Here is a 16,468-nt window from a genome sequence, read left to right on the forward strand (position 1 = left end):
TGGAGATGTCAGGGGCCAGAGAGCAGTAGATTGAAAAATAAATTGGAGGTTGGAAAGTGGACAATAGCAATTGTAAAATGGCATTTTAAGGACCATGGTTGTGAAGCGGAGGACAAATGTAGCACCCTAGCTGAGCACTTAGAGAAGGAGTTTAAAATCGAAGAAGCTTCGTCCCCATTAAAAAGAGAGTGGTTAACAAAATAAGGCAGAGAGAAGGAATAAACAATGGTTCATAGGAAAATAAAGGGTTTGAGAAGCTAGCTTGAGTATGAAAAAAAATGCCTTATGAGCAAAGAGCAAGGGAAAAGCTTAAGTTCAGAACAGATCCAACTAACGTTAAAAAATGTTGGAAAAATCTGGAGAACCCACAGCTGGTCATCTCAGTTGTTTTCTGTGAACGCAAGAACATATCTATTGATGAAGGAGAAATTGTGTTAGGGACTTGTGTAAAATAAGGCTGCTGGTCACTTATTCGGGGAAATAGAATAGGAAGCAAATTAGGGGCATATGAAGGTATTTCAGGCAATGCTGAAGATACAGCTCAGATTTTGAGTCCAAAACACAACGTGGCACCAGAATAAATGCTCATGTAACATTTACACTGTAGTTAAAAGGCATGGTATTTTATGAGAAAAAGAATATTGCTAATGGATCCTTTGTTGAGATATAGCAAAGTTGATGAAAAGGACTGAGAAGGAGCTTTATACATCAGGCCAGCCTAGGCCCAGGGTATGGATTGCAGGGTGAATCCAGCCTGTCCCCTTCCTGTCACCAAAGTTTCGTTGGACACAGCCATGCCCGTTCGTCTATGGGTTGTTTGAGGCCACTTTTCTCTGTAAGGCAGACCTCAGTAGTTGTGACAGAGACCTTTCATCTAGTCCATTACGTAGAAAGATTGCCAAACTCCGGACCAGGTTATCTTATTACAGTAAGAAAAATGTCTTCCAGGGCCGGCCGAGTGGCGCGATGATTAAGAACTGGCTTGGGATGCCAGAGGGCCCCGGTTCGGATCCCACATATGAGGGCCAGTGACACTGCCCTCCACAGCTAAGATGCTGAACAACAGCTCAACCTGGAGCTGGGTTGCCATGAGTCACCGGCGACGGCGTAGGCTGCAGCCCCTGTGGCAGTGGGTTGCCATGGGCTACCGTGTGTAGACAGCAGCCAGCGTGAGCGGCCAGCAGCCGCAGTGAGCGGCCGTCCAGAAACCGGCGACTGATGTGCCTCGCCCGGGAAGAGCGCGATGATGGTGCCAACTTGGGCCAGTGAAGCAACGTCCTCCACAACTAGACTGAAGAACAAAACGACAGCAACTTGTCTGTTCCCCTTCCCCCAATTCCCCAGCACTGTTCCCTTCCCCCCAATACCCCAATAAAAATCTTTAAAAAAAAAAAAAAAAAAAAAAGAAAAATGTCTTCCAATGTTCAATAGCCTAATAAACTAAAGTTTATTTCCTATTCATGTTCAGTTCCAGTGTGGATTAGAAGGAGCTCTGCTCTTCTGTCATGTGTAAGAATCAGAAGATAGAAACATGGTCTTTCCACTCCCTGCTGTCCCTGCTGCTGTGGGCAAGAGAACACGAAAATTCACACAACGGCTTTTAAAACTTCCTCTCTCAAAGGGAAACAGATTACCGCCACATTCATTAGCCTGTGCAAATCAAGGAAGACACTCAGAATAGACAGCCCTTGTGAGAACTTCAGAAGCCCAGGAACTTGAGGGAAGTGGGAAGAACTCTTGCAGTGAGATCTTATGACGTCATTGTCACATGTGGGATATCATGATATGTGGGATGGTTTGGAGAAAGGGGATTCAGGAGCCCAGGGGACACAAGTGCATCAGATGAGGAATGTGCTCGAGGGGAACAGTGCTGTAGAGGAAGGACATGAGGCTGTGCTCAGTTAATGCCATTTGCCACGTGGTGAACAAAAATAACATCTGCTCTCTGTATTTTCATGTGCTTGATTATTTTCCTGGAGATTGATTACGCCATTATCCACATATCCTTTTTCAGAAATTACATGCGACAAACCCTCTATTCCAAACGGTGATTACGGTCCTCGAAGGCCCAAATACAGACTTGAAAATACAATCACATACCAGTGTAAAAGCGGCTTTTACCCTGCAACCCGAGGGACCACGGCAAGATGCACTAATATAGGCTGGGAGCCTCGTCCAAGATGCAGCTGTAAGTTCCTTTCAAATCTTCACCTGCTTCTGAATTCTGAAATTGCTTCTTCTGAAACACAAATATGGGGACCGACTGAGTCCAAATTTTTGCCTTTTGTAAACCCAGGAATTAGAATCATTCTGTGCTTTTCAAAGTAACCAATTCTAAGTAGGAAAAAAAATCATTATAAGTGAAAACTTCTAATTTTTTGGCATTCAATGTTAAATAGGTACTTGTGTGTATCATTACATATTTCTCTAAACGATATAATTCTAACACAAATAAATCTTTGGGTAAGAATTATCTAACACCTAGTATGTTAGTTACTTAATTCTGTTACCAAACTACTTCCAAAACACATTGACTTGAAAGAACTAGTTTCCATCATCTCAGAGTCCCCTGGGTCAGGAATTTGGGAGTGGCTTAGTTGCCAAGGTCAGAGTCAGGCTCCTGAGTCAGGATGTGGGCCTCGGCGGCCATCACGGAGGGCGGCTTCCAGGACGGCTCACTCCGTGGCTTTGGCAGCAGCCTCAGTGCTAAGCACACGGGTCTCCATAGGATGCTTGAATGGCAGCCCACTGCCCCAGAGCCAGTGATCTGAGAGACAGCAGGAAGCCTCCACACCACTTGCGACCTGGTCACACACTTCACCTCAGCCATAGCTGGTCTCAGAGAGAGTCACTGATTCCAGCGCAGGCAAGGGGAGGGAGTCAGGCTCCCTTTTAGGAGGGAGGGGCGTCAAAGACTCTGGAACTTTCTAAAACCCTCACATGTCACAAAGTGCCACTCAATTCAACAGGGGATTTTATTACTTGGGATGTTTCTTTAGCCCCCATTCAAGTGTTTTCTGTCCCGACAATCATATTCCAGTCTTTACCCATCACAGTTCATTATAAAGGTGGCCCGCACTTAAGCGGGATATTCCATGAATCTAAAATGCAGTGACACAAATAATACATCAGTACCTCAGTGTTAATCAGGGGTCAAGTCCAACTGAATTTTGAAAGTGTGATGCCATTGAAGGGTTACTATAATCACCAAGAAACAGATCTCCAGGTGGAGAAAAATTTCAGAAAAAAGATTATTTATTTATTTATTTATTTATTTATTTATGTATTTATATATTTATGTATTTAGATAGTATTGACATATAGCATTGTATTAGTTTCAGGTACAAAATGTAATGATTCAATTTTTGTATATAATGGGGAATCATCACAAAAAAAAGTCTTATTTACATCATCAGAATTCTATAACTTGTGTTGCCCTCCAAATCTTAATGCAATGAGAGCAATTACGTTAACAAGAAAATATAATTCATCCATTAAATATTTTGTCTCTCTTTTATTTTTATCAAGGCAAAACATTATTCATACTGTTTTTTGTTTGTTTTTATTACCAGTTGAACCCTGCCACTTTCCAGAAATAAAACATGGACGCCTATATAATGAAGAGACATATAAACCATACTTCCCAGTAGCCGTAGGAAAGTGGTATCACTATTCCTGTAATGACAACTTTGTGACTCATTCACAATCATACTGGGATCGCATTACTTGCACACGAGAAGGATGGTCCCCAGCAGTACCCTGCCGCAGTACGTACTCCTCTTTGTAATAGTGAGTGTGTAAATATGTCTAAGAGAGGAAAGCACACAGCAGAGCACAGGTAAGACTCGTGGGACGAAAATAAGATCAAGGGCTGAGCTCCATGAGCCAAGGACCAACACAGGTTCTCCTTTTATAGGGAGCTCTTCATTAATATAGCATACAAGGTAAAAATAGACTTTCCAAGAATACCTATTGTATTTATGCACATTTCAATTTTCCAACTACAGATAAATAATACTGAATATTGATTTTTCTATTTACGAATCATCTGGTAGTAGCTTAGTTTTTCTTAAGCTGTATGTTATAGTTGGATGTTTTTGCATTCTAATTTAAATATTGTAAAGATAAGTTTTAATTTATTATCTTGAACAAATTTATGAATTTTCTATTTTGTACTTCTTAGGACAGTGTATCTTCAGGTATGTGCAAAATGGATATTCCCCATATTATGAAACAAAATATTTACAGGGTGACTCTGTAAGAGTTGACTGCCATCCCGGCTACAGCCTCCCCAATCAGCAGACCACAATGACATGCACAGAGGATGGCTGGTCCCCTCCACCCACATGCATCCGTGTCAGTAAGTAAACTCATCTGAGACCCCAGGATGTCTGTGATTTTCTAAACCTCGCCCATAATAACTGGCAGGATGTTCGTGTCAGCTTCTTGTTCTGCCAGGACACCTTTCCTGGTTTTATTCTTTCCAAGTGTGTGTGAGTGGATACACTGAACTCAGGACGCGTGTATTGAAAAATAAATGAACCTACTGATAGACCTTAGTCAAAACAACAGCACAAGAATGACAAACTGGGACTCTGTACTAATAACGTGACATCAGCCTGTGGCTCAGTCATAGTTTCTACTGTCCTCGGCACAAAGAGCACTGATATTTGACAGTCCCCAGGGACAGAGCATCCCTGTGGGAGTCCAGGAATCTAGCAGAGAAGTTTCAGCAGCATCACAGCCAAAGGGTCCAAGAGCAGAGACCATGAAGAAGTGAGAGGGACAGTGCCACCACCTGAGTTACCCTCCGCTAGGTGCACGTCTTGGGCATGGGGTTGGAGACCGCGAGGATTGCTGGCTTTCATATCATTTTGGAAGGCTAAGTGGGTTACGGGTCAACTTGACCCCTTCAAGGCGATTCTCTAAACTCCCCTTTGGCTGGTTTGGAAGCCTGTCCTCCAGGACCAGTTTATTCAGAACGCTGTGAGTGAGGCCTCTTCCAGTCTCTCCACTAAGGATTGGTGTCTAAAGAGGTGGATCCACTCTGATCAAATCTGAATGTTTCCCAAGGTTGTGTGTTCTCTGGAAATCTTTGAATTTATGGGGTTCCTCCTCTGGCAGTTATCTGTTACCCATTCTCATGGGGTTTTGCCCTGCAAGATAGTGTGATATACTCAGGCAAAGAATCTAGTGATTTCTGTGCAGATCTGTTGAGCTCTGTGTTTCATTCCATAGTGTCCTCCTCGGGTTCTAGTGATGTCCACCTCTGTGAGGCCAATGACTTGGGTGTATTTTATTCAGCATGATTGACATATCCTGGTATGAAAGGGTTTTGTCTTCTGGTGTGTAGTCTGGAAAATCCCCCGCAAATAAAGGCACGTTGAGGACAGAGCTCACATTTGCCTCTCTCCGTCCAGAATTTTTGTTAGGCCCTGAGTGTTTCTTCAAGCCTCACAAGGTTATTTTCACGTATTTAGTTCAGTTTCCTCATTGTTTATGGCTGGAACTTTCTGTTTCTCGACTCTTCTTGCCTGGTTTATCCATTTGGGAAATTTCTTTAGTCAACCACCTTTTAACTGTGTACATTTCCTCTAGTGTTTGTTTCTGTTTCAATTCTACTCTTATTTTTATTTTTTGATATTTCATTCTTTCAGCTTAAATGGGATATAATTGACCAATAGGAATTGCATATGTTTAATGTGTATAGCTTGGTATTTTGATATATGTATACATTGTGAAATGATCACCATGATCAAGCTAATCACCATGTTTGTCACTTCCCATACTTAATTTTTTTTTTTCATGTGGTGAGAACACATAAGATCTAGCCTCAGAATCTTTAAAGCAAAACTCAGGAAAGCACCCATTCCTAGGAGAGCTCTGGCAAGTGGTGAGTTTCCAGATCCATTAGACACACAGATTTCCAGTAATTTCTTAGAAGAGATCCTGAGTATTTTAAATCTTGATTTGTTCCCCCAAAAAACAATTTTTAATAAAGTATCTTGATTTAATACCTTTGAAACTCATAGTTTATCTTCTCTGACACAAGACCTTGGATGATTAGGTTTTTTCAGGTTTTCATTTACAAATGACTCTTCATTTTTTATATTATGTTGTTTGAGTCCTTGTGAAAATGTTCATTGAATACAAGCTTATCTTTCCCTCATGCTCCCTTCATTTTAGAAACATGTTCAAAATCAGACCTAGAAATTCCAAATGGATTTGTTTCTGAACCTGAGCTTACATATCCCTTATCTAAACAAGTACAATATAAGTGCAAACAAGGATATGTGACAGCAGATGGTCAAACCACAGGGTCGATTACATGTCAGCAGCATGGATGGTCCGATCAGCCCACGTGCATTAGTAAGTCATTCACGATTTTTTGTTTCTTATCCTGGTGACCACTCTACAGAAGTTTTCTTGATCTGAATTCTTTGGGGGAGTGGGGAAGTGGGCTGAGGTGCCTCCATTTGAGGAGCTACAGAATGTTGAGAAAGTATATATATGTTTTTTCCCTGTTAAGGTTAATTGCTAGTAGGATAGAAAGTCAGTCCATCTTTCAGTTTAAGCTCTTTCCACTGTAGAGCATCCTGTGACTTAGAAACTAGTTAGGAGCCTTTGGCTTCTGGTGTAAACTTAATTATTTTTAGCTGAGACCTTTTGCCTGCTGTCCCTGTTTTTACCTGATTGGACTTTTATATCAGAGTATTTATGCCGAGACACAAAAGTTATGTTTTGCAGGGAAGGTATGGGTTCACAGGGCCTCATGCAGGAATAATGTCACCTGTGCAATTCATATGTTTGATACTAAAGGCTGGGTGCTCTCTGGAAACTCATTTCCTCCAGAAAACCTGCACAGACACCCTGTTAGCAGGACAGAGAAGTGCTTCCAGACAGAGCAGATCGCGCTGTACTGAGCCAGGTCTGCGTCCCACTCCCCCGAAGTTCATGGAGATTTTCTAAGAGCAGTTTGCTCAGGTCATCGTATTGACCCCAAAGTCATGCCATGAGATTTCTTTACTTGCTTTAGGTAGATATATAAATTATCCTTTTTACTATTAGCATCCCATTTCTTTCTTTAAAAAATTTTTTGCTTACTAATGGGCATTAGCCAAGTCAAAAAGGGTAAAAAAAGGTCCTCTTATCATACTGATTTTATACTGAATTGTGATCCGTTATCCATTATCAACTCTTATTAGGGAAGAGGAAATATCTCAATTACAATTTTTTTCTAGTATAATTGTGCTTTATTTTTTTTTTAAGTTTTATACTAGCTGTCTACATTAACACATTAGAAATGTGAGGTAAGTTACTTAAACCCTTATTAACATCACTCTAGTATAGGGCTAGTGAAAATGTAAACTATTTTATAGCATTTTACTTTGTTATACTAATTATAGACATAGAACTATCTGTACATTGAATCTTCAAAAACATAAAAAGAATACACAGCCATTAGGAAAATATTTGGAAAAGGAAAGTTAGCATGTAACCTTTCATAATTTGTATGTTTAAAGTAGAATTTCAAGAATATTTAAAAATTTACTCTTATTGTTGAAAATTAATCTTTTTGTTCAACTAATTCACTTTTTGTCATATGTGTTACAACTGCTAATAAGCTTGGCACACAAAATGCTATTCTGCTTTGTGAAAAAAACTGTGCGAGACACATATAATGACCTATCTTATTGCTAGCATGGGATAAGTACCCCAGTGTTATTTAACTGAGAAAATGTTCTTAAAACAAATATTTTGGTGTAAGTGATAAGAAAACAGCTTTCCAGAAACATACTTTTTCATTTTGAGTAACTATGTTAGACAATGATTTATCATTAGTACTCTTAGATTATTTTTATATGATATATAATTGATTAGCACATATTAATGGAACAAGCTTTTTCCTTACTAAATTCAATTGTACGTTAAATAATATTAGAAATGAAATCCTCAATTCTATTATGCATTAGAATATTGTGATGTGCCCGCATTTGAGAATGCCAGAGCCACAGGTCATGGCACGTGGTTTAAGGTCAACGACAGGTTGGACTATGTATGCCATGATGGATATAAAAACAGAAATGGACACACCAGAGGTACCATAGTATGTGGTGACAATGGTTGGTCTGACACACCCGCATGTCATGGTAAGTACTGTTTTCAGGTATTCTTATTTCAGGATTACCAAAATTAACAAAATTTATTTAAAATGTCATTTTTTTAACAAATTTGAATTATGTACAGTCATTTTTAGGGAACAGCGGTTAAAATTAAGGTGTCTCCTTCTGATGTAATTAACCTTGGTGAAGATGGTGTTTTGAAGCCCAAAGATAATACTCTTAATTAACGCACTTCATTAATGTAATGTTTCCTATGGCCCATATATATCATGGATTTGTGGGAAAAGTATAGTTATTTTTGTTATTCTAAATGCAAGCTTTTGTATTTTGTAAAACTGCGCACTCATTACCAAAATTATAATCTCCTACAACCTCCTCACTGTTCTGCTCCTGAGTTTCTCCTTCACCTCTCCTGCCTTGAGTGTTAATTCCTGCAGAGCCTGAGGAGATGTTTATTTTTTACCTTGACAAGTTTTTTGAACTATTGTGTGCTTATCATTTATGTTTGCCAATCAGCTGTCTGTGTTCCTGGGTTAGAAATAGCACTTCCATCTGTGGAAAACTGAGTGGATGTAGAGTTTTCTGACCCAAGGAAAAAGTCTGTTCGAAGCTCTGAAAACAAAACAATATTTGGAAAATATCGGGGTGAGCTGTTTCTACAAGAGGTGGGAGAATTTTAGGTGGAGATTAGGATGGGAGACGGCTGAGGAGATGCAAATCCGAGGACAGATTGGGGATATACTTTGCTGGTTGAAATCACAGGTGATGTTACTAAATGTTGAGTGTAATACAGCAATAATCAAGGGACTCACATGTTTGTCTCCCTGTTGTTTTCATGAGCAATCAAGTGAAGGGAAATGCCTTTTTCTGAGGTGGTGCGCGCAGGTGAAGAGCGCTTTGAGAGGAACATGTCAACTTCTGACGGGCACATGGGCGCTGAGCTGCCCACGGATTGTACACCACAGAGGAGGATCTATAGGTGTAGCCAGGAGATAGATACATGTGAGATTAGCAGCATGTAAATGATAACGTCATGTTGGGAAAAACAGAGCAAAAATGGAAGAGAGAGAACTCAAGACTGAGCCCTAAAGCATTCCAGCAACTAGAGATCGGCCAGAAGAGGAACAGGTGGCGAGTAGAGAGAAAGAGGCGGAATCAGGAGGGGAAAAAAGCTGGAATGAGTGTTGTTAGATGTGAAGAGAAGAAATTGATTGAAGGAAAAGGAAGTAGAATAGGTGGGTTAATAGTGAGTCGTGTGGCGTCAGCTTGGATGGGTTCCAATACCATTCCACAGTTGGCTAAGCATGTGTCTCAGGGTGACCACCAAGCCAATCTGATGCTTTGTTCACTCTTGCTTATGTGCAAAATGTTTCAATATTTACATACATTTTAGTATTTCAGAGGAAGTTTTAGTTATTAGCCTAAATTCTCCATATGAAGTTCTTGCCACAGGGTCTGCCATGTAATAAACTCACGGATACTGTAATCTATTATAATTACATTATTATCGTAGTTCCGGTGTAAACACTTCTAATTCAGTTGATCTGTCTGGTTAGAAGAGTGTGAAAATGTGGTGGATTTGGCTATATAGAAGCCAACAATTAGTGTAACAGAAACAGTTTTGGATGGAATAGTGGAGCAGAACCTACATAGAGTCTGCTAAAGAAAAAGGAATAGTAAGCAACTTAAAACAGCACGTAGGCATAACCCTTTCAAGAAGTTGGCTGTGTCAGGGAATAAATGCTCAGAATATTGCTGGATGAAGCTATTCCCCGAAGGGCATACTTTTCTTTTCTTCTGTTTACAAAGCTGGGGACATGATGCACGCTGAGTGCTAAGGACATAGTAGAGAGGGCCCCAGGCAGAGGCTGACACATGAGGTGGGGGGAGGGAAAGGGAACCAGAGCCCCTGTGGAAGGACTGGCTTTGAAGCAGCAGCTGATAGTTTCTGGTATGAGACCAAGTCACCCGAGATTGAGTGTGCCTGGGAGAAGGGAGAGAGGGGACATTCAGTTGACTCAAAAAGGGTTAAAATAAAGACTTCGGAGACACACACACACACACACACACACACACACACACACACACACACACACAGCTTATTATCGAGATGACGGCAGACATGCTTAGCACTGCTTAGGGTCCAGTTCAATGTGCTTCATTCAGGCTGTCAGCAAACACCTAGTAAGGGCTAGAAATAGGCTAAGAGACAATGGTAAAAAATACAAACAGAGGTCTGCCTTTGAGATCTTTCATTCCAGTATTGGGAGGGCGGGGGGGAGGGGAGAGGACAGTGAATTCAGCCAAATACTGAATCAAATGATAAAAATATTTATAATATATTTTCATATTACTGTGTTCAAAGAAACAAAGGAACCCAAGGATTTAGAAAATACGAGGACACGAAGGCTCTATTTCATGTAGGAAGGCATCTGTGCACAGAAAGGTTGAAAACCATTCAGGATAGAGATTAGGGCCTGTGCAACAGCGAGAGAGCAAAGAACTTGACCTATTTATAAATACTTAAAGATCACAAAGCCTGGGGCCTGGCTTGACAGAGGGAGAGACACGTAAGATGACATTGAAAGTGTAGGCAAGAGATGGTTCGTAAAGGGTTTGGATTTTATCCCAAGTAAAAGGGGAAGATTTTAAGATGACCGTGAATTTCTTTTCTGGGGTTAGAGGTATGAAGCCAGAAGCTTTTACAATTCTGAGGGGCCTGCTTTCTAAAACAACACAAAATCCATAATTCTTGTGGCTTTTCCAATGTCACCAGACACGGCAGGCAAACGTGAGAGCCAGGGAACTGAAATGACACAGACAGCAGTAGATGCCGAGGTGGCCCATGTGACTTTCTATTGGAAATATTATAGGAATTATGACCTTGTGCACACATTGGTAGAAACTCGCCAGCACAGTGCAAGGCTTCCAAGTATGGAATAAACAGAGGACAGCATGCTTTTCAAACATCTTTCCTCAATCATGTAGGAGAACATTGCACGCTGATTGGCTGAACCTGAGTTCGCTTTCAATGTCCTGGAAGGCCTCTCCTTTGGGGAGACGGTCCCAAAGGGGGATGGTTGTTCTCATAAACCACTTAAACCAAACAGTGTTTACAGCAAGCATAAATAGATGTACCATCAGATTAAAAAAGCCATGCCAACATGGCCAAGTATCAGTGCTAGGATTCAAATTTTTGATTTTTGGAGAGAGCGGTATCTCTACTTCAGAGTATGTCCATTCCACACCTCAATCACATTTCTTAAGTCATTGTCTCTATATAAATATAACAGCTGGAAATAGCCAACAGGGAAGATTTTTTTTTGTTGTTAAGGCAACATTTTTTCACAATATGATGAGGTAAAAAACATTAAATGAGCAGAAAATATATAAACAAAGACACACACAACTAAAAACATTGAGTAGAATACAGGAGTAGAACTTTAGGAGAGGAATCACAGTGGCTCTAATACAAGTGTGATCTTTTCAACTAAGCTACAAAACTCAATATTAAACCAAAACAAAAGAAAATCTATGGAGGTTTTTTGCGTGAGTCATTACTTTAAAAAATAGTTACCTTACATCTACTTTTATGATTGTAATACTTAACTTTTAGATAGTATGAATTTTCTCTTTGGTATGATTCCAATTTTCAAACTCCAGGTATTAATTTTACGTATTCATGAGCAAGATGGAAGGATTCCAAATAAGAAAAATGTTTTTTTTATAATATTTAGCAATGTCATAAATTTCACAACATTTAAGAATTTTAAGGGATAATTTTACACATTTCTAATTTGAATCAGAATAATTAACAATTTATTAATAACCTATATATATTATAGGTATATTAAGAATAGAAGGTTGTATATTATATAAATATTCAGCACACCTAGAATATGCTCAGCTATGTGACCTTAAACATGTTTCTTCATCCTTCTTCAGTTTGATGTATTAATGTATAAAATATTAATTAAGTGACTTATAATGTTCCTCTAACTAAAACATATTAAAAATGCCTAACTTGTATGTTCTGGTTCTCCAATTATATTAAACAAAAATACCAATTCTTATTTACTCATGCAATTTAAAAATTATAGCATTAGTTTTTTTTGTTTGTTTTGGTTGGTTTTTTGGGGGGAGGTTGTTTTTGTTTTTTTTAATGTGAGAGAATAGTTTTATGCCTGAATAATACAAAAAATAAAACATTAAATGTTATGAATGTCAATGATAAAATCTATCCACTTTATGCAAATAAATTTTACAAATAAATTTTCAGGACACATGTATTGCTTTTTAATGAGTCCTATATGAATTTAAAGGGTGTATAAAACCTGGTATGTAATTCTTTTCTAGGGAGATGATTTATCAAATGCCTTTCTATATACAACACACAGCAACTTATCGTTCCATGACATATAAAATTCCCTTTGGCAATGATTAATTATATATTCCCATTAAATTATTTGATCTTTTCTATAGAAAAGGAATGCAAAGTTCCTGATATAGAACAAAATGTAATTGCTGACCCAAGGAAAGACACATATAAAGTTGGAGAAGTGATGAAATTCTCCTGCAGAAACAGACTTCAAATTGTTGGAGCAGATTCATCTCAGTGCTACCACTTTGGGTGGTCCCCTAATCCTCCAACATGTAAAGGTAAATATTTATCTGACAGTTGCTGAAACAAGAATTAGAATTGTGGTTCTCACATTGTTTTCCTCTCTTAGTTTCCTGTTGGCTTCCATAGTGTGTATAATCTAGTGCAAACACCAGAGATATACCTCAGGAGAACATGTGCTGGGTAGTAGAGAACTCTGATTCTCTTACTTAAGTAATTAATCTTCCATTGTTTTTTGAAATCTGTATTGAAAGTATCCATAGATACACATGTTGTGTCTGATAGTGGACAGACTGCTTTCATCATATCTTTTTTGCCTACCATCATCAATATTGGACAGCATAATCAGCATAGGTTTTCACTGTGTATGTCTAAACAATATTCAAGCAACTTATAGTCAATTCAACGACATGAATGGCTTAATCAAAATTAAAATATGTTTATCAAATGCTTGCCTCAAATGATGTATTTTTTCAGAAAGTTTTGGTGAAGTGTTTCCATGGAATATGAATATTGCTATAAGTTACACAATCGTATTTATTAATAGGTTTGCTTTTGTTTTTAGAATATTTAGAGTTTTCTGAACATGTTTTCAACTAACATATAATACAATTCCATTGATCTAGTTCAGTACAAGTAACAGAACTAGGAGACAAAGTTGGGGTGAACACTATCCTTTTTCCTTTGTCTAAGAATGCTCTAATAAATTAGACAATAAATAATAAATTAGTTAAAGAAATAAGTTCTTCATTTTAATAGATTTTAAGTTGTAAAATGCAAAATGTAACCATCAATTACACGGTATTTCTACCACAGAGAATGTAGCACCCTGTGGTCCTCGCCCTGAGCTCCCCAATGGGGAAGCTAAAAGCACACCTAAGCAAGAATATGAACATGGGGATGTGGTGGAGTATGGCTGCAAGCCTAGATTTCTGATGAAAGGTTCTAACAAAGTTCAATGTCTTGATGGAGAATGGACAACCTTGCCGAAGTGCATTGGTAATGTATATAAAGATTACCATTTAGACTTAAGTCAACACTGTTTATCGTTACATAAGCACATAAATTAGATGTTAAAGGTTAATGTGTGTTTGTGAAATTTTCATAGAGGAGAACAGTACATGTGGAGATGCACCTGAACTTGATCATGGCTATGTGGTGTCCCCTGCCCCTACCTATCACCATGGAGATTCAGTAGAGTTCAATTGCAGAGAAGCATTTACAATGATTGGACACGGATCAGTTACGTGTATCAGGGGAATGTGGACCCAGCCTCCTCAGTGCATTGGTGAGAATACATTTCTCAAATTGACGTTCAACAGCATATAATATTTTTATTGTAAAACTTCATTTGCAGCCATATAATTGAAATTTAGAGATAGTTTTTAAAATGTCAGGTGATAGTTATAATGAAGCCAAACTTTTTGTTGTTTATAGTTTAGTATGTGTCTACAGAGGAAAAATAGAAACTAACAATAGAATTTTATGAATCTGTCCCAGATATTAACATTGTTTATAAGTAGGACGCTAAATTGTACTCATAGATGACCACAATTTTCTCCTCTCAAGGATTATTTCATACCTCCCTCTAGTCTAGCTTTTCACTCTTCTCAAGATGTTTATTTCCTCCTAACAAATAAAGAAATCCTTTCAGAAACCAATCCATCAAAGCACGTGGTGACAACCACCACCAGTCCTCCTTTTGACTACATGTCTTCCTTCAGTTACTAGCCCTTGGAGAATGTTCGTTTTGTGTCACGCAACACTCTGGGCCAGTCCTGAAAATAGGACTAGTTCTCAAGTCTCTGGCCTGTTTTGAATGAGTCTCCTTTGTTTATTATTTAGAGGTTGTATTATAAAATCATTACTATTCATTGGCCAACTACTTGGATTTTCTTTGTTCTGTTTGTCCTCACTTAACTCTGATCATTAACAAATTATTAACAAATATTACCTAGAGCCTCCACTGATATTTTATCAAATTCAACAAGGATTCCCATCTGCACTGAATTTTTGTAATACGGGAGCTCTATAAAAAACTTCTATGGCCAATGCAACTCATACTGCAGCCAACAAATATTTACTATAATGGCATTATATATTATGAGATTATAGGATGATATGTGTATAAAATACCTTCTCAAGGATTCTAAGCGTATATGTTCAAAAGAGGTCATGACACTAAACAGCTAATTAATTTCTTAGTCTGTTTTTTGATCATCATGCAAAAGATCTGTTTAAATATTCACATTTTATATGCTACATCTTAGACCATTTTTTCTTATTGACTTCATTAATTTTATTGAAAAAATATAATTAAACTTAGGAAGTTCATATATTTTCTTTCCATAGATAATTGTTTTTATTTTAACATTTTAAGATTTGGGTTAAAAATAATACGGAGAAACAAATGGTTATGGACATTGGCACAGATTTCAAATGGGACCCATTTAGTCATGTGGTGACTCTTCACTATGTTAACCGTCCATGAAGTCCAGCTCTCATGCTCCTCAGCCCCAAAGTGCGAAAGGCGAGAATCAGATTGATTCAGTCATGTGTGGGTATGAAACTGAAAGAAAGAAAACAAATAAGCAAAAATTCACAGACAACAGTTTAGTGGTTACCAGAGGGGGTGGGAATATTAGGAGAGGCTTAAAGGGGCCACAGTTGGTGACAAAAGGAGAACTGTCTGGGTGGTGAACACACAATGCAATAGATAGCTGAAGTATTACAGAAGTGTACATTTGAAATCTGTATAATTTTACTAACCAATGTCATCTCAATAAATTTAATAAATTTTTTAAAAGATACAATTACTCATTAAATTTTTAAAAATGTCTTTATGATGGATATTTTCTCTGAAATTTCATGACTGGACTATATCCACACATAATAGCCCATCTCATGCAACATGATCAGGGATAGCTTTGTTGGTGGAATTTCTAGGCATGCATTCTAATTCCATTATACTATTGATTTTATAGCTGTTTTTTTGTATTAGTTGGCTTCATTCTTATTATTAGTTTTATCATGGGAATATTTTCAATTTATAGAAACAGATGAACGTAAGAAGTGTAGATTATCCAAGTCAATTGCACAGGAGACAAACCTATCAGATAACGTTGACTATAACCATAATGTGAACATAAATTACACATGTCGAGGAAAATCAGAACACAGACACTCAATCTGCAAAAATGGAAGATGGGATCCCGAAGTAACCTGTGCAGGTGAGCTGTTTATCGTGTCTTCAAAATTTATTTCTTCTTTGTATAAAGTGCCTCTTTGTGTCTTAAGAAATTATTTTAACTATTTATTACCACAAATAATTTTCAGGCTGGAATGTAATTTAGAAAACAACCAACATACTGTTTCTAAATAATAGTTGTGCCGTATGCATTAGTCAGCTATATAACACATCACTCAGAAATGTGGTGGCTTTAAATGAACATCTGGGCAGTAGGCGTCCTCTTACTGTTGGAATCCCGTTTGCTTCTAATTTCTTTTACTAAAAATGGCCTATTCCTACAGCTCTTATGTGTGTACCTGAGTATGCATGTATGTATGTATGTATCTATCTGTCTCTGTAGGTATCTATCGATGTATGTGTCTATCTAGTCATGCATTTATCTATTTGTTTATCTATATTTACCTTGAAAACTGAGTCACATTGTCACCACCAATTCCAATAGCACGGGGTTCATTCTTTTTTTTTTTTTTTTTT

At 38.1% G+C, this 16,468-nt stretch overlaps 1 protein-coding gene across 9 annotated transcripts in view; it reads left to right on the plus strand.

Moving 5' to 3' along the window:
- The window catches only part of CFH (complement factor H), a 100,619-nt gene that overhangs the window by 22,980 nt on the left and 61,171 nt on the right, over positions 1-16,468 (plus strand). For 7 of the 9 annotated variants that reach the window (XM_019638014.1, XM_019638013.1, XM_019638019.1 and 4 more), the window contains exons 7-15: positions 2,015-2,188; positions 3,573-3,767; positions 4,184-4,360; positions 6,187-6,369; positions 7,974-8,150; positions 12,606-12,782; positions 13,561-13,743; positions 13,853-14,032; positions 15,798-15,974. In XM_019638014.1, coding sequence (XP_019493559.1) covers positions 2,015-2,188; positions 3,573-3,767; positions 4,184-4,360; positions 6,187-6,369; positions 7,974-8,150; positions 12,606-12,782; positions 13,561-13,743; positions 13,853-14,032; positions 15,798-15,974 — 1,623 coding nt within the window. Of the gene's footprint in view, positions 1-2,014; positions 2,189-3,572; positions 3,768-4,183; positions 4,361-5,815; positions 6,129-6,186; positions 6,370-7,973; positions 8,151-12,605; positions 12,783-13,560; positions 13,744-13,852; positions 14,033-15,797; positions 15,975-16,468 lie in introns of those variants that run through there. The other 2 variants (XM_019638015.1, XM_019638020.1) reach the window with 2 other exon arrangements.

This window comes from Hipposideros armiger, unplaced genomic scaffold, assembly GCF_001890085.2.
Source record: "Hipposideros armiger isolate ML-2016 unplaced genomic scaffold, ASM189008v1 scaffold_37, whole genome shotgun sequence".
Taxonomy (NCBI): Eukaryota; Metazoa; Chordata; class Mammalia; order Chiroptera; family Hipposideridae; genus Hipposideros; species Hipposideros armiger.